This window comes from Oncorhynchus mykiss, chromosome 13 (assembly GCF_013265735.2).
Source record: "Oncorhynchus mykiss isolate Arlee chromosome 13, USDA_OmykA_1.1, whole genome shotgun sequence".
Taxonomy (NCBI): Eukaryota; Metazoa; Chordata; class Actinopteri; order Salmoniformes; family Salmonidae; genus Oncorhynchus; species Oncorhynchus mykiss.
Window position 1 is genome coordinate 57590932 of NC_048577.1, and position 22276 is coordinate 57613207.

General features: G+C 46.2%; 2 protein-coding genes across 6 annotated transcripts in view; one reads left to right on the forward strand and one right to left on the reverse strand.

Moving 5' to 3' along the window:
* Positions 1-10392, forward strand: part of LOC110514101 (trinucleotide repeat-containing gene 6C protein) — a 78568-nt gene extending 68176 nt beyond the window's left edge. For 2 of the 4 annotated variants that reach the window (XM_036941647.1, XM_036941650.1), the window contains 7 exons: positions 829-993; positions 1366-1542; positions 1815-1964; positions 3800-3910; positions 4935-5159; positions 7167-7380; positions 7658-10392. In XM_036941647.1, coding sequence (XP_036797542.1) covers positions 829-993; positions 1366-1542; positions 1815-1964; positions 3800-3910; positions 4935-5159; positions 7167-7380; positions 7658-8033 — 1418 coding nt within the window. In that variant the 3' untranslated portion in view covers positions 8034-10392. The remainder of the gene's footprint in view (positions 1-828; positions 994-1365; positions 1543-1814; positions 1965-3799; positions 3911-4934; positions 5160-7166; positions 7381-7657) is intronic. The other 2 variants (XM_036941648.1, XM_036941649.1) reach the window with 2 other exon arrangements.
* A 6696-nt stretch (positions 10393-17088) lies between these two features.
* LOC118936526 lies at positions 17089-21732 on the reverse strand. Of its 2 annotated transcripts, none has more exons than XM_036941653.1 (4): positions 21528-21732; positions 20921-21283; positions 20132-20181; positions 17089-19925 (listed from the first exon to the last, which is right to left on the reverse strand). In XM_036941653.1, exons 1-4 carry the CDS (start codon positions 21583-21585, stop codon positions 19713-19715), a joined length of 684 nt encoding a protein of 227 aa, XP_036797548.1. In that variant the 5' UTR covers positions 21586-21732; the 3' UTR covers positions 17089-19712. The 2 variants fall into 2 exon arrangements, with proteins under 2 accessions (XP_036797548.1, XP_036797547.1); XM_036941652.1 differs by having other exon boundaries at positions 20132-20235.
* Between the last annotated feature and the right edge of the window lie 544 nt (positions 21733-22276).

A 22276-nucleotide genomic window follows, 5' to 3' on the forward strand; every position in this document is an offset into this window, starting at 1 on the left:
AAATGCTAATTAATTACTTAAAATACAGTGCTTATCATACAATGTGATTTTCTGGATTTTTGTTTTAGATTCCGTCTCTCACAGTTGAAGTGTACCTATGATAAAAATTACAGACCTCTACATGCTTTGTAAGTAGGAAAACCTGCAAAACCGTCAGTGTATTAAATACTTGTTCTCACCACTGTAGTAGTTCCACTGTGCTTCTGTTTGCTCTTTGGGCTCTTGTCAATTTGGGACAGTTGTTGATGTAACAGGGGCTTTATAAATACATTTGATTTATTGATAGCAGGACAGGGACTGGGAATGTCATCATTGTTACAGGTCCCAGACCTGTGTGTGCCCTTTCTAAACAGATCATCTTTCTGGTCAATATCTGTCTGTGTTCAAATACAGCTGTTGGGACTTGCTCAGTGTCTAACAGATATCCTGTGGCAAGGGCATTACGATTGACTGTAGTTATATAAAGAACCATAGCAACAAAGTGCAAAACAAGAAACGAGTGATTCATCTTTAATGCTTTATTGACTTGTTTTGTCTGGTGTTACCTCCCTGCCTCTCTGCCTGTCTCCCTCTCTCTGCCTGTCTCCCTCTCTCTGCCTGTCTCCCTCTCTCTGCCTGTCTCCGCCTGTCTCCCTCTCTTTGCCTGTCTCCCTCTATCTGCCTGTCTACCCCTCTCTGCCTGTCTCCCCCTCTCTGCCTGTCTCCCCCTCTCTGCCTGTCTCCCCCTCTCTGCCTGTCTCCCCCTCTCTGCCTGTCTCCCCCTCTCTGCCTGTCTCCCCCTCTCTGCCTGTCTCCCTCTCTCTGCCTGTCTCTTTGCCTCTCTCCCAGCTGGACTGAATCTGAACATGAATGTAACCTGCATAGAGGTGGGAGGCCTGTCCATGAAGGAGCTTCCCCAGCCCCAGTCTCGCCTCTCCCAGTGGACACACCCCAACTCCATGGACAGCCTCTCTGGAGGCTCATCCTCTCTGGAGCCCAACCTGAACAAGCACGGTACAGACTGTTGACACCATTGCCCAATGTTGGGACAATAAAGATTTAATGAACTCTACTGAGCTGGACTGAGTAGAACTGGGGGATATGAAAGGACCATGGTGTATGACACTCAGTTGGCAGCTTCAGAACGTAGTTGTCCTCTTGGGTTTTCAAGTGGAACCTTGTAATTTCCATCTCAATGCTACTATATGTTCTGGGAAAGGGGATACCTGGTCAGTTGTACAACTGAATGCATTCAACTGATATGTGTCTTCTGCATTTAACCCCTCCTGTATTGGTTTCTATTAAACTTGACTAAGTATTTCATTCTCTAGTTCTAATTTATATTGTACTTAACCAACTTCCTGGTTCCCCTCTTGTCTCTGGCAGGTTCCAACCTGGGCCCCCCCGGGAAGCCCCCCCAAATGGAGGATGGGTACAGCCCCTACGGCATGATGCCTGTCTCCGAGTCCCCCACCAACCCCCTGGTGCCCCCAGACAGCTGGAGCCAGGGCAAGAGCCCCAACGACAAGATGGTCAACGGCGCCAACATCACCTGGCCTCCAGGTCAGTTAGTTGGCTAGTTAGACTGGGATGGTGGGAAACAGTTCTGGACAGCTACAGTGACTGCTTACTGTCCAGCCAAAACCCATTCACCTAATATGATGATCATGGGACTAATGTAGCCAGATGAGTTCTGTTTTCAAGAGAATTAGTTTCATTGCAAGCACCACCTTTTGTATTTTTGTATTTTGTACATTACTGAACCAGGTAGTCATGTAAATGAATGAGAGGAATGACAATTGTAATACTTCCTGCACAATCACTTCCTCCTCCAGAGTTCTGCCCGGGCGTGCCCTGGAAGGGCCTGCAGAACATCGACCCGGAGAACGACCCCAACATGACCCCGGGGAGCGTGCCCAGCGGCCCCACCATCAACACCAACATCCAGGACGTCAACCGCTACCTGCAGAGAGACCGCAGCGGAGGTGAGGACGGAGGACGAGGGAAGCAGAAAGGGAGGGTGAGGGAGATGTGAAGGGGGAAGTGAGAGACCGCAGCGGAGGTGAGGAGGGAGGACGAGGGAAGCAGAAGGGGAGGGTGAGGGAGATGAGGGTGGAGGGGGAGGTGAGAGGCAGCGGAGGTGAGGACGGAGGACGAGGGAAGCAGAAGGGGAGGGTGAGGGAGATGTGGAGGGGGAGGTGAGAGACCGCAGCGGAGGTGAGGACGGAGGACGAGGGAAGCAGAAAGGGAGGGTGAGGGAGATGAGGGTGGAGGGGGAGGTGAGAGGCAGCGGAGGTGAGGACGGAGGACGAGGGAAGCAGAAGGGGAGGGTGAGGGAGATGAGGGTGGAGGGGGAGGTGAGAGGCAGCGGAGGTGAGGACGGAGGACGAGGGAAGCAGAAGGGGAGGGTGAGGGAGATTGCAGCGGAGGTGAGGACGGAGGACGAGGGAAGCAGAAAGGGAGGGTGAGGGAGATGTGGAGGGGGAGGTGAGAGACCGCAGCGGAGGTGAGGACGGAGGACGAGGGAAGCAGAAAGGGAGGGTGAGGGAGATGAGGGTGGAGGGGGAGGTGAGAGGCAGCGGAGGTGAGGACGGAGGACGAGGGAAGCAGAAAGGGAAGGTGAGGGAGATGTGGAGGGGGAGGTGAGAGACCGCAGCGGAGGTGAGGACAGAGGACGAGGGAAGCAGAAAGGGAGGGTGAGGGAGATGAGGGTGGAGGGGGAGGTGAGAGACCGCAGCGGAGGTGAGGACGGAGGACGAGGGAAGCAGAAAGGGAGGGTGAGGGAGATGTGGAGGGGGAGGTGAGAGACCGCAGCGGAGGTGAGGACGGAGGACGAGGGAAGCAGAAAGGGAGGGTGAGGGAGATGAGGAGGGGGAGGTGAGAGACCGCAGCGGAGGTGAGGACGGAGGACGAGGGAAGCAGAAAGGGAGGGTGAGGGAGGGGGAGAAGGACAGGAGAGGTGAGGGAGGGACAGGGGGGTGAGGGAGGGGGAGAAGGACATGGGGGGGTGAGGGAGGGGGGGTGAGGGAGATGTGGAGGGGGAGGTGAGAGACCGCAGCGGAGGTGAGGACGGAGGACGAGGGAAGCAGAAAGGGAGGGTGAGGGAGATGAGGGTGGAGGGGGAGGTGAGAGACCGCAGCGGAGGTGAGGACGGAGGACGAGGGAAGCAGAAAGGGAGGGTGAGGGAGGGGGAGAAGGACAGGAGAGGTGAGGGAGGGGAGGGACAGGGGGGTGAGGGAGGGGGAGAAGGACATGGGGGGGTGAGGGAGGGGGGGAAGGACAGGAGAGGTGAAGGAGGGGAGAGGGACAAGGGTGGTGTGGCAGGGGGGGTGAGGGAGGGGGAGAAGGACAGGTGGGAGGGAGGGAGGGGAGTGTTCATGTTCTAAGTGGTCCTATACATACGTAATGACGGTGCTCTCCCTCTGGTAGACTTGGTCTTGAGAGGGGAGAGGAGAGCTGGGGGTCTGAGATGACCTGAATCATTCAAAGAAAACTGCTACGGGCTAAATCAGATACTGTGTCTGCAATGTATCCCAATGGGTTGGGGAGACTGATTATCTGTAACAGTTCAGTCACTGGAGGAGCCTGCTTTTTCTCTTCTGGTCCTGCTGCTTCTTTAATTAACTGCATGTACAATCTGACACTCGTATATCTACACTCATCTAATTCCCAACACTTTGAACTCTCCCCTATCACACAGCCACAGAGCACCACAGCTGTTCAGTCATCCACTTTCATTTATTCTGTTTCTTTATTAGATTCTCTCTCTCTTCCATTCCCTTCTTCTGTTTTTGTTTTGCTGGATGCCATGCCCCCATAGGCTCCTCCCCCACCTCATCTCAGAACGAGGCCCTGCCCCCCTCCACCGATTGGCCAGTCAGTGCCTACTCTAGCTCGTTCAGTCTGTCGTCCCCGGAAACGGACGACCCAGGTACACAGTTTGTCGGAGTGGGCGGAAGTCGCCTCTAACCGCTGATTCAGGGTCAAATCTTATATCCTACCATATTCCCCGTGGTTATGTTTAGGACCAGGTGATATGATAATCTGGTCCTAGATCTGTGGGTAGGGGTGACTTCCGCTTTGAGCTAGTTTGTCCCCCTGCCCCCATCAGTGTTGATGTCTCTGGTGGTGTTGATGTATCCCCACCCCTGTGTGTAGCATGGGGGGGGAACTGGGAGGAGGTTGTATATACTATATCTTAGTATAGTTCTAGTCTATCTGTGTTCCTGGTCTGATCTGTCCCATACTGTGAGGCATGGACTGAGACTGACCCTGGGCTGTACTCCTTACTGTGTGTGTGTGTGTGTGTGTGTGTGTGTGTGTGTGTGTGTGAAGTCTAGCTGTATTCCTGATCTGTCCCATACTGTGAGACATGGACTGAGACTGACCCTGTGCTGTACTCCTTACTGTGCAGTCTGGGACTGTGTGTGTGTGAAGTCTAGCTGTATTCCTGATCTGTCCCATACTGTGAGACATGGACTGAGACTGACCCTGTGCTGTACTCCTTACTGTGCAGTCTGGGACTGTGTGTGTGTGAAGTCTAGCTGTATTCCTGATCTGTCCCATACTGTGAGACATGGACTGAGACTGACCCTGTGCTGTACTCCTTACTGTGCAGTCTGGGACTGTGTGTGTGTGAAGTCTAGCTGTATTCCTGATCTGTCCCATACTGTGAGACATGGACTGAGACTGACCCTGTGCTGTACTCCTTACTGTGCAGTCTGGGACTGTGTGTGTGTGAAGTCTAGCTGTGTTTACGCCCATTTTTGTTTCAACACATCCAGGAAAAGCAGAATGATTGCTCTGCTCTACCGTCAACAACCCCTCTACCAGGGTATTATTCTGACTAGTGGTTTGGGTTGTTTAGTTCCCTGTGTGTTGTTGATAGAAGAATGCCAAGTATCTCCAATTGTTGCCAAGCAATCAATGTGTTTCTTTTCTTATCTCTCTTTCAGGTAAATTGTCGGACATGAAGTCCACCTGGTCCCCGGGGCCCATCTCCCACCCCTCCCAGGTCTCTCTGTCCCATGAGTTGTGGAAGGTCCCCCAGGGGCCCCGCAGTAACACAGCCGCCCCCACACGGCCCCCCCCGGGTCTCACCAACCCCACCAAGCACTCCTCCACCTGGGGAGGCAACTCCCTGGGCCTGGCCCAAGGCTGGAGCAGCTCCTACTCCTCGGGTAAATCAAATTATATTTGTCAAATGTGCCGAATACAACAGGCATAGACCTAACTGTGTAATGCTTAAAACCAACAATGCAGTTTTAACAAAATGGAGTTAAGAAAATATTTACTAAATGAACTAAAGTAAAAATATATATATTTTTAAAAGTAACACAATAAAATAACAATAATGAGGCTATGTACAGGAGGAACCGGTACCGACACACCGTCACAGTCATTTGTACATGTAGGTAGGGGTAGAGTGACTATGCATGGTAATAAACAGTGAGTAGCTGCAGTGTAAAAACAAAGGGGGGGTCAATGCAAATAGTCAGAGTCTATTTGATTAGCTGTTAAGTAATTGGATGGGGAGGATGGCGACTTGCTGACTGACTGGATAAATGAATTGACTGACTGGGTTTTGGTCCAACCAGTGCATGTTCAGTTGATCATTTATGAAGTTCATGTAACAGCTGTCTTACTCTCCAAAAAATGTAGTGTATTTGTTGTGCTTGCCATAAAAACTGCAGCCCTCATAAATGTTCAGTTAGAGTAGAAGATGACTGAAGGTCAGGTTCTAGAGGTGTTGTGATACAGACTAAAGGTCAGGTTCTAGAGGTGTTGTGATACAGACTAAAGGCCAGGTTCTAGAGGTGATACAGACTGAAGGTCAGGTTCTAGAGGTGTGGTGATACAGACTAAAGGCCAGGTTCTAGAGGTGTTGTGATACAGACTAAAGGCCAGGTTCTAGAGGTGTTGTGATACAGACTAAAGGCCAGGTTCTAGAGGTGTTGTGATACAGACTAAATGTCAGGCTCTAGAGGTGTTGTGATACAGACTAAAGGCCAGGTTCTAGAGGTGTTGTGATACAGACTAAAGGTCAGGTTCTAGAGGTGTTGTGATACAGACTAAAGGTCAGGTTCTAGAGGTGTTGTGATACGGACTAAAGGTCAGGTTCTAGAGGTGTTGTGATACAGACTAAAGGCCAGGTTCTAGAGGTGTTGTGATACAGACTAAAGGCCAGGTTCTAGAGGTGTTGTGATACTGACTAAAGGTCAGGTTCTAGAGGTGTTGTGATACAGACTAAATGTCAGGTTCTAGAGGTGTTGTGATACAGACTAAAGGTCAGGTTCTAGAGGTGTTGTGATACAGACTAAAGGTCAGGTTCTAGAGGTGTTGTGATACAGACTAAAGGTCAGGTTCTAGAGGTGTTGTGATACGGACTAAAGGTCAGGTTCTAGAGGTGTTGTGATACAGACTAAAGGCCAGGTTCTAGAGGTGTTGTGATACAGACTAAAGGCCAGGTTCTAGAGGTGTTGTGATACTGACTAAAGGTCAGGTTCTAGAGGTGTTGTGATACAGACTAAATGTCAGGTTCTAGAGGTGTTGTGATACAGACTAAAGGTCAGGTTATAGAGGTGTTGTGATACAGACTAAAGGTCAGGTTCTAGAGGTGTTGTGATACAGACTAAAGGTCAGGTTCTAGAGGTGTTGTGATACAGACTAAAGGTCAGGTTCTAGAGGTGTTGTGATACAGACTAAAGGTCAGGTTCTAGAGGTGTTGTGATACAGACTAAAGGTCAGGTTCTAGAGGTGTTGTGATACAGACTAAAGGCCAGGTTCTAGAGGTGTTGTGATACAGACTTAAGGCCAGGTTCTAGACGTGTTGTGATACAGACTAAAGGCCAGGTTCTAGATGTGTATGTTGTAGCCTTGCAAGCAGAGACTAGGTACCCTTTTGGTACAGCCAAGGCGGTCTAGACAACGCCCCGAGAATGCCTTGTTGTGGTTGAACGCACCTCTCTTGATCAACTGACACTGTGGTTTATCTAAACTACGGAGCTTACTGCTTAGAATCCACCGCCCATCTTACTAACTGACTTTCCTAGCTCCTTGGAGAATCCATTTGACATTGTGACAACATAGTGTTAGATGTAGGGCAATTCTGCATTTTAGGTTTATTTAGCTTTCCTCCCTCTCTCTCCCCCTCTTCTCTCCTTCTCCTCCCCCCTCTATCCTTCTAGCAGCTACCACATGGAGTACAGACAGCTCCAACAGGACCAGTAGCTGGTTGGTCCTGAGGAACCTCACTCCCCAGATAGACGGCTCCACCCTGCGGACGCTATGCATGCAGCACGGCCCCCTCATCACATTCCACCTCAACCTGACCCAGGGCAACGCATTGGTGCGCTACAGCTCCAAGGAGGAGGCCGCCAAGGCCCAGAAGTCCCTGCACATGTACGGAGATGTTGTTGGCAGTTTTCCTGCCCCTCTCACTGCTCGAAGGCAGAAACACTTAAGTCATGTCAATTGTCAGGTGTGAAAGGACTGGGAGAACTTGGAAAGCTTAGAATTTGGAAAAATTTGAACTTAGAGAGATCTTTTAGTGGGTGCCCAGCCTGCTTCCACAAAAGGTAGAACCAGTATCAATAGCATCACATGTGGTGTATGAGACTGGCCACTTCAACGAGGCTAACTAAATAACACCTCTTTGTTTGTCTCTCTTCCTGTCCAGGTGCGTTCTGGGTAACACCACCATCCTGGCAGAGTTTGCTGGGGAGGAAGAGGTCCAGCGCTTCTTTGCACAGGGCCAGCAGCTAGCCTCAACTACCAGCTGGCAGGCTGACCCAGGTGTCAATCAGACGCGGATGGGTGGTTCCGGGCCCAGATCCTCGCACCCCATTGGCCACCCCCACTGGAACTCTGGCGGCAGCAGTGGCGGCATGGGAGGAGGTGGAGCCAAGACGGGGGGAGATCTGCTCTGGGGGGGCGTGCCCCAGTACTCCAGCCTATGGGGACCGCCCAGCGGAGAGGAGGGGCGGGTCATGGGGAGTCCTACTCCAATCAACACGCTGCTGCCTGGGGACCTGCTGAGTGGGGAGTCCATGTAGGACCACGTCACAGAGCTCCATGCTAGAAAAAGGAGGAATAGAATACTACACAGTACTACATATATACATGTATACAAACAGAAGAGCAAAAACCAAGCAAATCAATGTGGTGATAATCAGTGTGGGTGGGATGATCGAGGGACAGACTTGAGGAGGACGAGGTGACTCTTCTGTGTCCACGCTGCTCACCCTCTTCCAATTTTTGTTTGTTAAAAAAAAAAAAACATTTCATTTTAGATTTGTTCGGCGAGAGGCTCTGGTTACAGTGTTTTACGTTTGGACTTTCGGAAAAGCACGAGTATGCCTTTGACTCAACCAACAAAGGAAGAGAAACATTTGAACTTTACTCTGAGACTATTTGTCATGTGAAACGTGTGTTTTAGACTAACTGCTTCAAACAACGAGCTGCCATCTTCAAAACTCCCATAATCCCTTGCTGCCTGGCAGCAGTCAATCCACACCTCAGAGAAACCATAGATACACGTCATTCCCAAAGCCCATCCCCTTCCTGTCGGGAAGGTTCCAGAACTTTCTACCAGTCCGGAATTTCTCTTGTTTGTTTTTTCTCAGCACTAATTACTAGCCTTAACCTCCCCCCAGGCCTCGTTCCCCTCCTTTATTCACTGATTCTCACTCACTCTGTACTTACTGAAGAAAACGTACTGAGAATTGCACACTCATTTCTGAGCCAGCGAAAACCGAGGGGAGAGGATGTGCTTGTAAGAGACTGAGGCCACAGCAGCTCTCAACTGGAATCCTCGGCGGTCACAAGCACATTATTCAGTCCCCACCACTCTTAAAGGGATTGATGATGCAAACGCAAAAGATCTTCGCCTTGTTCATTTTAAAGCCATTTTTGTCATGGAGGAGTGTTGTTTCCCCGAACCATTCGCAAAATAAGCGAAGAGAAATATGACTCCAGTGTGTGAATATTTCCGGGGTGTGTGTTTACATGTGTGTATGACCGTCTTGTTGAAGTCTAGTAACCACTGCTCTATGGAACTGTATCAAAACACTTGTTTTGAAATGCACCTCAACTCGTTTAAGGACGAACTTGTGCTCTGGTTCCCCCCCTTTCTGTGACTGTGGAAGACCTCAGTCGTTACCGTGGTCCACTAATCTCTCCTTTACACCAACACACCCTTTCATGTGACGTGCAATATAAGCCACAGACTACTCTCTACTACCGTCCACACCAAGTACTCCAAGGGTTTCTCTCACAAACCTCTTTCAAGAGCAGAGACAGAATCAGCAAGGACTCTCTATATCCATGCCCCCTGGGTGTGTGAGCTGGCTGGACCTACTTATCTGTGAAACACAAGGCTATACAACAAGCACTTGTTATTCAGTCTCACAGTGACGGACTAGAGGGGCACAGGGGTAAGGAAGGGGGTGTATGGGGCATTATACCAAAACGAGACTTGTTCCTTATTTACCCATAAGACGAAACCATGCATTTTTTTCTTTCCATTGTTGTATTTGGTACAAAAAAGTATGGAACAAATATAGAACTGCTTTATAAAAAGAGGTGGTTTATCATAGCACTTAGCAAAGAGCGTCAAGCTCCTTCACTTCAATGCCAACGAATCAGAAGAGGAGAAGCGTGTGACACTGAAAAACTCTAGGAAAAAAACAACAACAAAAAAACAAGCAATCTACTACAACGTGGCTTCTGTGTAACTCTTTATGAACTGTAACAGATGTGAAACTATTTTCAGTTTTCATATTGTTTTTTTTATTTTAGACCTTCCCTTTCTCGCTGTCTGTGTGTGGTACCAGGAACCTTTCTGAAATGGTAGCAAAATGAAGGGATGGAAAGGAAAGAAAGAATGAAAGACTTTGGGCACTATCGGGTGTGAGACCCCGACGCACTCGCCTGTTTTCCCTTTCACTCTATCAAAGTAAATATCACTGTTACATGACTGAAAATCTTTAGCCTTGTTGTCTGGAGACGCAACTAGATGCTGCGGCAATGTTCTGCAGGGGGATCGCCATTTTCTCTCTGGCTCGCAACCTTTTTCACAAGCCCTGCCAACCTGTATGATCGTGTGGCCATTGAGTGCCTGCCTGCTGTGGAGGGGGTGGACTTCATAGAAGCTCCACACCAGGCCTCTGCAGCAGCTCTCACCCCACCTTCCCCTCTCCATCCCTGGGGAGCCTCACAGACTGGTTCCCCCAGGGACCTCCCGGGCTTCTGGTGCCCAAGAGCAGCTGTCAGAACTGTCCGATTCGTATTAACTACTACTACTGCGCCAGCTTCTGTTGTTCATCACCTCCACTCTATCCCTCTCTCTATCCCTCTCTCTTCTGTTGTTCATCACCTCCACTCTATCCCTCTCTCTTCTGTTGTTCATCACCTCCACTCTATCCCTCTCTCTGTTGTTCATCACCTCCACTCTATCCCGCTCTCTATCCCTCTCTCTTCTGTTGTTCATCACCTCCACTCTATCCCTCTCTCTTCTGTTGTTCATCACCTCCACTCTATCCCTCTCTCTTCTGTTGTTCATCACCTCCACTCTATCCCTCTCTCTATCACTCTCTCTTCTGTTGTTCATCACCTCCACTCTATCCCTCTCTCTATCCCCCTCTCTTCTGTTGTTCATCACCTCCACTCTATCCCTCTCTCTATCCCTCTCTTCTGTTGTTCATCACCTACACTCTATCCCTCTCTCTATCCCTCTCTATTGTTCATCACCTCCACTCTATCCCGCTCTCTGTTGTTCATCACTTCCACTCTATCCCGCTCTCTGTTGTTCATCACCTCCACTCTATCCCACCCTCTATCCCCCTCTCTTCTATTGTTCATCACCTCCACGCTATCCCTCTCTCTGTTGTTCATCACTTCCACTCTATCCCTCTCTCTGTTGTTCATCACCTCCACTCTATCCCGCTCTCTGTTGTTCATCACCTCCACTCTATCCTGCTCTCTGTTGTTCATCACCTCCACTCTATCCCTCTCTCTGTTGTTCATCACCTCCACTCTATCCCGCCCTCTATCCCTCTCTCTGTTGTTCATCACCTCCACTCTATCCCACTCTCTGTTGTTCATCACCTCCACTCTATCCCTCTCTCTATCCCACTCTGTTGTTCATCACCTCCACTCTATCCCTCTCTCTGTTGTTCATCACTTCCACTCTATCCCTCTCTCTATCCCACTCTGTTGTTAATCACCTCCACTCTATCCCTCTCTCTGTTGTTCATCACCTCCACTCTATCCCGCCCTCTATCCCTCTCTCTGTTGTTCATCACCTCCACTCTATCCCTCTCTCTGTTGTTCATCACCTCCACTCTATCCCTCTCTCTGTTGTTCATCACCTCCACTCTATCCCTCTCTCTGTTGTTCATCACCTCCTCTCTATCCCACTCTGTTGTTCATCACCTCCACTCTATCCCTCTCTCTGTTGTTCATCACCTCCACTCTATCCCTCTCTCTGTTGTTCATCACCTCCACTCTATCCCACCCTCTATCCCTCTCTCTGTTGTTCATCACCTCCACTCTATCCCTCTCTCTGTTGTTCATCACCTCCACTCTATCCCACCCTCTATCCCTCTCTCTGTTGTTCATCACCTCCACTCTATCCCTCTCTCTGTTGTTCATCACCTCCACTCTATCCCTCTCTCTGTTGTTCATCACCTCCACTCTATCCCTCTCTCTGTTGTTCATCACCTCCACTCTATCCCTCTCTCTGTTGTTCATCACCTCCACTCTATCCCTCTCTCTGTTGTTCATCACCTCCACTCTATCCCTCTATCTCTGTCTCTCATGCAAGGATCACTTTAGCCAGAGATGGAGAGGTTTTTGAATTGTGTTAAGTGTTTTTTTGGTTTAATTGTTTTGGTTTATTATTTTCATATCTGGAAAAATCTCCAGTTGTTTTAGTTTTTGTCAAACTTGCTGTTGTTGATGTTTGTTTTATGATGATTACAATGATTTTTACGGATGTTTTTTCAAAGGCTCCATGCAGTGTTTAGCTGCTCTCCTGTCCCCTGCTCTTACTGCTCGGAAGCAGAAGCTAAAATACTTCTGGTTCGACGCGCACCTCAGCAAACGCAGCCCACCACAGGAATGTTATGGATACGGACACTGCAGATCTCAGTGGGGGTGGTTCATTTGGTGTGGTTGTTGGACAGTCAGTGTTTTGGTTCAGGAGCGGACCTAATGGTTCTAATGTATAGTCAGATCAGGTGTGAGATTGAGGGTATCTATCTACCCGGCCGGCTCTGCTCCCCCTCTCTCTCAGCCTCTGCTGCCCAGCCCACCCTCTCTCTCAGCCTCTGCTGCCCAGCCCACCCTCTCTCTCAGCCTCTGCTGCCCAGCCCACCCTCTCTCTCAGCCTCTGCTGCCCAGCCCACCCTCTCTCTCAGCCTCTGCTGCCCAGCCCACCCTCTCTCTCAGCCTCTGCTGCCCAGCCCACCCTCTCTCTCAGCCTCTGCTGCCCAGCCCACCCTCTCTCTCAGCCTCTGCTGCCCAGCCCACCCTCTCTCTCAGCCTCTGCTGCCCAGCCCACCCTCTCTCTCAGCCTCTCCCTTCCCATCCCCATGTTGTCCACTCCACACACACACATACACATCCTCCACTCCAGTCAGGCCTCACTCACACTGGTGCTTTATTTTCCATAGGCTGTCTAGGAGCTTTCTGGCAGAATGAAAAGACAGACTCCTAACCACTATCCCTCTCCGTCACCCTGAATACCATATAAACTGACGCAGCACTCGATTTCTATGCAAAGACAGAGGTTCGCGCTCAGAACCATCAACCATCAGTCCACCAACCATCTGCCAATTGTCTAACCCCCTCCTTTCCACCCCTCTGGCATTTTTTCATACCAGCCAGCACTGGGCAGACTCCCAACTACCCTCACCACTGTCCCATCACTGTGGTGTGTTTGTAATTCAGTCTCACTGATATCCCTCATACATACACACCTCAGGAGGACCACCGAGTGGACTCTGCTTTCCCCTGTTGGCGCTCTAGCATTGTGTAAAGTACATCTGTAAAGTACAGTTCTTCATTGTGATGATTTCAAGAGCTTTTAGGTAACACTAATAATGACCTGCTGAGTGGTATGAGTGGTGGGGATGGGGGTTTCTGGGAGTCCTTACTCATGTGTCATGTGCCAACTGGACTAAAATATATACTTCAGCCCTGCCATTTACCATTGAGTTGTCTCTGCTGTCAAATGAGCCTTCAATTCCCAAGATTCAGTAGTTTTGAGACTACATTTCCTCCTGAATCCTAGACTTAAAGGCACATGGGTCATGGAGGAATGTGGGGTGGGAGGAGGGGGTAATATTTGGGCCAGGACATATGAGGCAGTCCCTTGTCCCAGCTATCAAAAGAAAACAGGCAGTCTGTGTGTACTGTTGATGGGTCACATTGGGTACACCTTTTATAAAACCAAAAACATGTTATCTTTTTTTTGGGGGGGGGGACAAAAAGTAGAAACTAAAGTACAAAAAAAAGTAGTTTTTTTTAAGTCCTAAAGTATGTTTTTTGCTGTGCACTCCTTGGCTGAGAGGCCTCGTTCTGTCTCTGCAAGCCTTTCCCCCCAACTGTGGCCCTCTGACTGGGGCTTTCTTCTGGAACACTGTGTTGGCGGTGTTCGTTTCTGACCTCCAGCCTCGAGTGCACCACCCACAGAACATTGCCCCAGATCTGGGTTTTTGGGTTAGGGTCCAGGTGGGGCCCACCGTATCAGCAGGGCCAGGACACACCTCACAGTTTTGTTGTTCGGTACCAAGTCTTAAAAGGGGAACGGCCCTCTTCCAATAGTTGTTTTTCCTACTCGTCATTGTCGTGTGACATTAGCAACAATCACTAAATGCCTGTTTCTGAAAAACCTGAATTGTTTTGCTCCACGCTGGGCTCCCCAGGCTACAGACTGGAATAGGGTCACAAAAAAGGGATTGGGGGGTCAAGTCTCAGAGGCGTCCCAGGATTCTCTGTGCAGCACAAGCACTGAGAGCCCACCTGTCACTCTACCCACCCCCACCCCTACCCCTACCCCACCTTATTGACCCACCAATATACACCATGGATGACTGGTGTAGGAAGTCAAGAGAATCTCCCCCTTTTAAATGACTCAAAGGCAACTGGAGTTTAAGCAAAGTATGCTTCTCAATCATGGAGCAGAGTAGGTTCTGGGGTAGAGACCCCATTTCAAGAGGAAAACAAATCTTCGTCAAGGGCCTGGGTTGAATATGCACATGCTAGTTTATATACATGTATATACATCCAAGTGTGCATATGTATACAGCTAGGTTTCTCTTTCCACTTTACCCTAAACCCGCTCTCTCTGCCCCAGGTCCAACCTTACCCCTATGTATTCTCCTTCTCTGTATATTTCCCAGAAGATAAATCTAATATTAACATATCAGAGTAATTCAAAAATAAAGAATAGAAATACTTGAATGAAAAGAAGCACCAATATTGTAATGTGAACACTTTGTAATACTTTTGTCTCATTCATACACTTCCTGGATATCTGAGAATATCTGTTCTGAGTGAACTAAATTAGAAAAATGAGGATTGTTAAAAACAAAGATTGGTATAAAAAAAAGGCTAAATGACATCTGTTGTATCTGAGTGTTTGCACAAGGTTGCCTGTACTGTATGATTCATGGGTGGGTGGATGGATGTGTCTGTTTGACAGACCGTGTGTATGAGGTTTCAAACGATTGTGAGCCTGTGATTTACAGCGGGAATTATCTCCGCTTTTTCATTTTATTTCTATTCGGTATATTAGTTTTATGTTTTATTTTTGGCTTATCAAAGTATATTGTGATGTTTATTGTTATTAGACTCTAGCGTTGCACTGAGTGTCAGCCCTCCCCTCAAGCTAATCGAACAACGCCAGATAAAATACTGGGGGCAGACGGCGACTTCACGTGTAAATGTTTACTCAAGGACTTAAGAAAATAAGTGTTTTTAATCTGTAATATGTTTATATACCTTGTAGTGGCTTTCATTGTGGAATAATCCAAGAAAAAATATGGATTATTAAGTATAAGTATTGCACCATTTTTTTCAGATTATAAACTTAAAAAGTATACAAAAGCAACAAAAAAAAACTAATATTGAAAAAAGTTACAAAAAAAGTATTTTTGAAGACCTGTGGCCATAGAGTTTGGGTAGAGAGACTTGTAGCTCTCCCTGTCTATTCAGGGAGAAACCGAAGGACAAGACATCAGAAGGAGGGTTGATTACAAGGCTCACTTCAGAGGTGCCTACCTTTTTGGTTTGTTAGCTTTTGTTCAGTTTCATTTTTGTTAAAATCTCGTGCGTTATGTCTGCTTGTTTTCTGCAAGGCCACTGACGGTTTACAACCATTGTTGTTTGTCTGAAGTTCTAGGAAAATTAATTAACTGTATGAAAATGTTGGAAAAACTAAAGAAAAGGACAAATACTTCCATTTTTAAAAATAATAACAAAAACACTTTACAGAATGAAGATTTTAATATTGTGCTACTTTCAGAACTCTGGGATCCAACAGTGTTGTCATGTTATATTTGATCTTTGACATCTTTGTTCTATGTTGATTTCATGGACTATCTAAAGCCTGTGCATTTTTATTACATTTTTCCTTTGTAAAAAAAAACAACATAATTGCTCACTATCTTGCACACATAAAGTGGATCTTGTCTCAGGAAGGCCAGGGTTCCAGAGTTCCGACTCCACTCCATTTTAATGTACGAAGAAAAAAAAAAGATTCAAAAAAATGAAGCACTGAAAAACTTATGAATTTCAGAAAGAGAGAAAAGATCCTTTGTTTTTAAATCCGTAGCAGTTTACAGTGCCTTCAGAAAGTATTCACACCCCTTGACTTTTACCAAATTTTGTTGTTATAGCCTGAATTTAAAATGTATTAAATGTAGATTTTTTTGGTCACTGGCCTACACACAATACCCCATAACGTCAAAGTGGAATTATGATTTTCTACATTTCTAAATTCAATGAGTATTCAACCCCTTTGTTATGGAAAGCCAAAATACATTCAGGAGTAAAAATGTGCTTAAGTCACACAAGTTGCATGGACTCTGTGTGCAGTAATAGTGTTTAACATGATTTTTGAATGATGACCTCATCTTTGTACCCCATACATACAATTATCTTTAGTCAGCAGTGAATTTCAAACAGATTCAACCATAAAGACCAGGGAGGTTTTCCAATTCCTCGCAAAGAAGGCCACCTATTGGTAGATGGGTAAAAAAAACACACAAAAAACAGGCATTGAACATCCCTTTGAGCATGGTGGTTATTAATTACACTTTGGATGGTGTCTCAATGCACCCAGTCACTACAGAGATACAGGCGTCCTTCCTAACTGCGTTGCCGGAGAGGAAGGAAACTGCTCAGGGATTTCACCATGAGGACAATGGAGACATTAAAACAATTACAGCGTATAATGGCTATGCCAGGAGAAAACTGAGGATGGATCACTAACATTGTAGTTACTTCACAATACTAACCTCATTGACAGGGTGAAAAGAAGGAAGCCTGTATAGAATAAAAAATATTCTGAAACGTGTATCCTGTTCGCCACAAGGCACTAAAGTAATACTTCAAAAAATGTGGCAAAGCAATAAACTTTTTGTCCCTCCATATTTTCAATCACTGCATCTTGTTATGGGTATGCTTGTAATTGTTAAAATCCTATAGGAAAACCTTGTTCAGTCTGCTTTCCACTAGACTAGACACTGGGAGAGGAATTCACCTTTCAGCAGGACAATAACCTAAAACACGAGGCCAAATCTACGCTGGAGTTGCATACCGTGAATGTTCCAGAGTGGCCGAGTTAGTTTTGACTTAAATCTGCTTGAATGGCAAGACCTACAAATGGTTGTCTAACATTGATCAACAAACAATTTGACAGAGCTTGAAGGATTCTAAAAAGAATAATGGACAAATGTTGCACAATCCAGGTGTGGAAAGAGACTTACTCAGACTGAAATGTGATTCTAGCATGTATTGACTCAGGGGGTTGAATACTTATCTAATCAAGAAATATTCGTGTTTTATTTTTCATGAATTTTGCACAAATATTAGATTTTTTTCTTACACTTTGAAATGAGAGAATTGTGTATATCATTGCCCAAAAAATCCCACTAAGTAACAACAAAATGTGGAAAAAGTGAAGGCTGTGAATACTTTATGAAGGCACTGTACATATTAACCAAATAATGGGCTTTAAATGAACTTACAAAAAATGGAGTGCTTTATATACATTTTTATTAAAATTGCTTTACATTTAAAAACAAAATTATCATTTGATTTTGATTGTTATAAAAAAATGACCGTGAAAGAACATGCAAATTCTGTATGTTTTGAAACTTTATTGTATTTTCTTAGAAGTCCTGTCCTGACTGAATAAGGACCATTGTGCATTACTCTCTTTCCTCTGTCATTCTCTCTTATGTCGGATATTAAAGAACAGGGAAAATAACTGATGTTTTTAAAACTAGCTGGTTGTAAAGGATCATGATCTATGCACAAGTTTGGGGCGGGGGGCTTTGATGGGTACAAGGCACATTTTATGCAGGGGTTTTGGGATCCACTGTTTTTATTTGGTTGGTAGGCCTACCCCCCCACCCCAAGACCCCAACATCCGGCTTCTTTAATTCAGATTGACATCGCGCTACATGGCTATACTGTGTATTCAGATTGACATCGCGCTACATGGCTATACTGTGTATTCAGATTGACATCGCGCTACATGGCTATACTGTGTATTCAGATTGACATCGCGCTACATGGCTATGCTGTGTATTCAGATTAACATCGCGCTACATGGCTATGCTGTGTATTCAGATTGACATTGCGCTACATGGCTATACTGTGTATTCAGATTGACATTGCGCTACATGGCTATACTGTGTATTCATATTGACATCGCGCTACATGGCTATGCTGTGTATTCAGATTGACATCGCGCTACATGGCTATACTGTGTATTCAGATTGACATCGCGCTACATGGCTATGCTGTGTATTCAGATTGACATCGCGCTACATGGCTATGCTGTGTATTCAGATTGACATCGCGCTACATGGCTATGCTGTGTATTCAGATTGACATCGCGCTACATGGCTATACTGTGTATTCAGATTGACATCGCGCTACATGGCTATGCTGTGTATTCAGATTGACATCGCGCTACATGGCTATGCTGTGTATTCAGATTGACATCGCGCTACATGGCTATGCTGTGTATTCAGATTGACCTCGCGCTACATGGCTATGCTGTGTATTCAGATTGACATCGCGCTACATGGCTATACTGTGTATTCAGATTGACATCGCGCTACATGGCTATACTGTGTATTCAGATTGACATCGCGCTACATGGCTATGCTGTGTATTCAGATTGACCTCGCGCTACATTACTATACTGTGTATTCAGATTGACATCGCGCTACATGGCTATGCTGTGTATTCAGATTGACCTCGCGCTACATGGCTATGCTGTGTATTCAGATTGACATCGCGCTACATGGCTATGCTGTGTATTCAGATTGACATCGCGCTACATGGCTATGCTGTGTATTCAGATTGACATCGCGCTACATGGCTATGCTGTGTATTCAGATTGACATCGCGCTACATGGCTATGCTGTGTATTCAGATTGACATCGCGCTACATTACTATACTGTGTATTCAGATTGACATCGCGCTACATGGCTATGCTGTGTATTCAGATTGACCTCGCGCTACATGGCTATGCTGTGTATTCAGATTGACATCGCGCTACATGGCTATACTGTGTATTCAGATTGACATCGCGCTACATGGCTATACTGTGTATTCAGATTGACATCACGCTACATGGCTATGCTGTGTATTCAGATTGACATCGCGCTACATGGCTATACTGTGTATTCAGATTGACCTCGCGCTACATGGCTATGCTGTGTATTCAGATTGACCTTGCGCTACATTACTATACTGTGTATTCCTAAACCAATGAGCGTCTTACTCTTTAGCACTGTGCCCGTCACCCCATCTGTATGTTCTGTCGTTTCATTCAGTTATTTTGTTTTTGTTGGGATGATGGGTGGGACGGGGATTTGGGGTTAGGGCTGCTTTTTGCCTTTTTTGGTTTTGAAATATTAAGGAAAAATGTCTGTACTGAGATTTAAAGAAGAGTCAGTGGCTTGTAATGATTTATTTTCTCAATGTATCTCTTTCTCCTCATAGAATGTGATTGTTTAATGACATGCACCGAAAACAATGTTTTCATGAACTATGGAGCTTCTTTCATCTATTAATAAAATTGCAGTTTTTTTCTGGTCTGTTAAAGAGTGTTGTGGTCAGTTCTTGATGTTGGTGTTTGTCAATTAGTTTGCAGATTGGAGTTTTCCCTATTAGATCCTGTTCTGAGGGTAGCACCACTAGTACACCTATACAGGCACAGTGACCTATGTACTAGCTCTCAGTCTTTTCCATTCTCATCCTGTAGGTGGGTTTGTTGGGCAACCATAGTTGGGTGACTCCTTGACACTGTAGAAAAGAGAGGTGAGGTGGGACCAATAGTTTACGATCTTGCACACACTTGAAAAAGCAATGATGACAGTCCAACTCTTTCCCACCACCTGTCACAGTGGGTTAGAACATGTATCTGAAACTCTGGTACTGTTATTTCTGCCATCCACTCCCCCTTTAAAAAACATTAGGGGTTCGCTCAGGGCTTCAGAGTGATATGCCGGGGGCTGGCGTAGTGGTTCTCCTGTGCTTGTCTGGCCTGGGGGTTGGCGTACACAGGGGACTCTGTTTCCTCCAGGTGTGTAGGCACAGGATGGTTATTTTGGGCACTTCCAGCTCCTCGACACCCACTGTTCATTTCCTCATAGATGGGGATGGGGGCTTGTGTTTTATGACATTTTCTCAGCTTAGCCTGAAATGGATATGAGGCATACTTTTATACTGACAAATTTACTCATGACTTTATACCTGACTAAAATTAGATGTGGAAACAATGTTCATCATGTGTCTGAAAAATAAAATGAAGTAATTCCGAGAGTAACAGTTACATTTAAATTTCGACATTAACATACTTGGTTGTGGTATGGTGGTAAGATTCGGGTTGATTAGGCTACTTACACACTCTACTGCACACAGGCAGATGAGGACGAGGAGAAGCAGGCCAGCTGCTGCAGAGATGGTGTAGATCAGTGGGGGGTAGCTGGAGCACTGACACACACTCTCTGCACAATCAACACCCACACACTTTTATCCAAATACATAGTAAGTCTAAATCCAGGACACTCCAATTAGTATGATATGTTTTGTATAGTATGTATTCATTTGTGGATGTCCATTATCCATTTCGTATGATATGTTACGAATTACAATTTGTTGTGGCTAACGTTAGCTTGGTGGCTAACGTTAGCTAGGTGGCTAACGTTAGCTAGGTGGCTAACGTTAGCTAGGTGGCTAACGTTAGCTAGGTGGCTTATGTGTAGGTGGCTTATAGGTGCATATGTCGGCTCAATCGGAAATTACCTTTACATTTATATCGCGGAATCTGTAACACTTAAGCTTTACAAATGGAATAAATCCCTAAATCAAGGTCAGAATGCAGAGTATCTGTAGACACATCTCCGCCACACCTTAATTCATCGATCTCCACCCAAACGAATAGCGGGGTGAATAGCATTCTATTCTCATGCTTAAATTTAAGGTCAGACTACGTGGAGGTAACAGTGCATAAAAAGGGAATTACGTTCCATTCACTTGCATTTAACTCAGGTCGGAATTCCCCCCAATGAGAATGTGGACACATAGGATGAACAGGGCTTAAAGCCGTCACTCTCAGTAACTCTCCAGTACCATGGTTGGTGACCACTGATAGTTCCTTCTCAGTGCTATAGCCAAATCATGATCACGTACCTGTCCCGTCAACAAACAGGAAGAATTCCAGACTGCCAGAGACTGTTCGGTCAGAGGGGTCAGCTGTGTAGACAAACTCACAGATGTACAGGCCTGTGTCTGTGCGCTGAAGATGGGCTATGGTCACGTTGAGCAGGTCAGAGTTCAATCCGCCTGTGACCTTCAGACGATCTTTGTACAGCCGGTTAACCCTCACCGTCCCGGGACTCCGGTCCTTGGCCATGAACAGCACCTCCCTCTCAGGCCGGACACACCTGTGGGTCAAGTAGAGACTGACAGGGGCTCCACCTGTCTGCTCAGGTGTACAGGAGAGATCCACTGACTGCCCCTCTGAGCCCTTTATGTACATCACCTCCTGACGGGCTGGAGAGACGGTTGTGGGTTAGTGAGGGTAATGGATTAAAACTCATGCAAGTTACTCATAACCTCCATTGTGTATTAATGATAACCTTTTGGAATTTGCAGGTGATATGATTGAATGGCTAAATTAACATAAATATATTTTATTTTCCAACAAAGCCAAACACAACTTTTATTGTGTTCCTAAAAAACCTAGTTTTAACCTCAGTCCCCGGAGGAAACCCCTCAATGGAAATTCACCACTTACCAGTGCTGATCATCAGTGTGAGAATGAATATCCAAATCAAATACCAGCTGGTCTTCATGGTTTTACTTATGTATTGATCCACATGACCTGCTCTAGCATATCACCCTAATGTTGAATCATGTGAGGAGGACTGTTTCCTATAGGCTACTAAACTGTGAAGCTCTGCGGTTATGCATTGTGTACATGTATAGTTCTCCCACCTATGAGCTCAGCACAGGAAGAAGACTTGAAAGCCCCAACTGTCAACAATCTAGATGAATACATTTGAGAGGAAACAGGACCATATTTGTTGAATGGCTGTGCGCACATGCAGGAAACTGAACACTGCTGGCTCAAACTCACTTCTGAACGTGCAGTGTGGTATAACTTTTATGTGCAAATTGAATTCCAGCCTAAATATTGATATTTGGGTAACACTATACATGGAGCTATACATAACACCTTATGGAACCAGCCATAACACCTCTATGACAGTTTCAATATCATGCATAACAACCTTTATAACACATGTATTCAACATTATGTATAAGGAGTTTTCAAAATGAAACTCACCTTAAATAAAAGTGTATTAATCCGTTGTAAAATGGAAATGTGTATCTTTACTGTCACAGTACCAAAACTCCTTACACACTATTCAAACAACAGGCTGGGAGCACAGAGCCACAATGGCAGTAAGAGATGTCAGCAGCCCCAGGTTTAGTATATTTCAAACACAGGACATAGCTGTGCTTGATTGAGCTTGCCTGGTG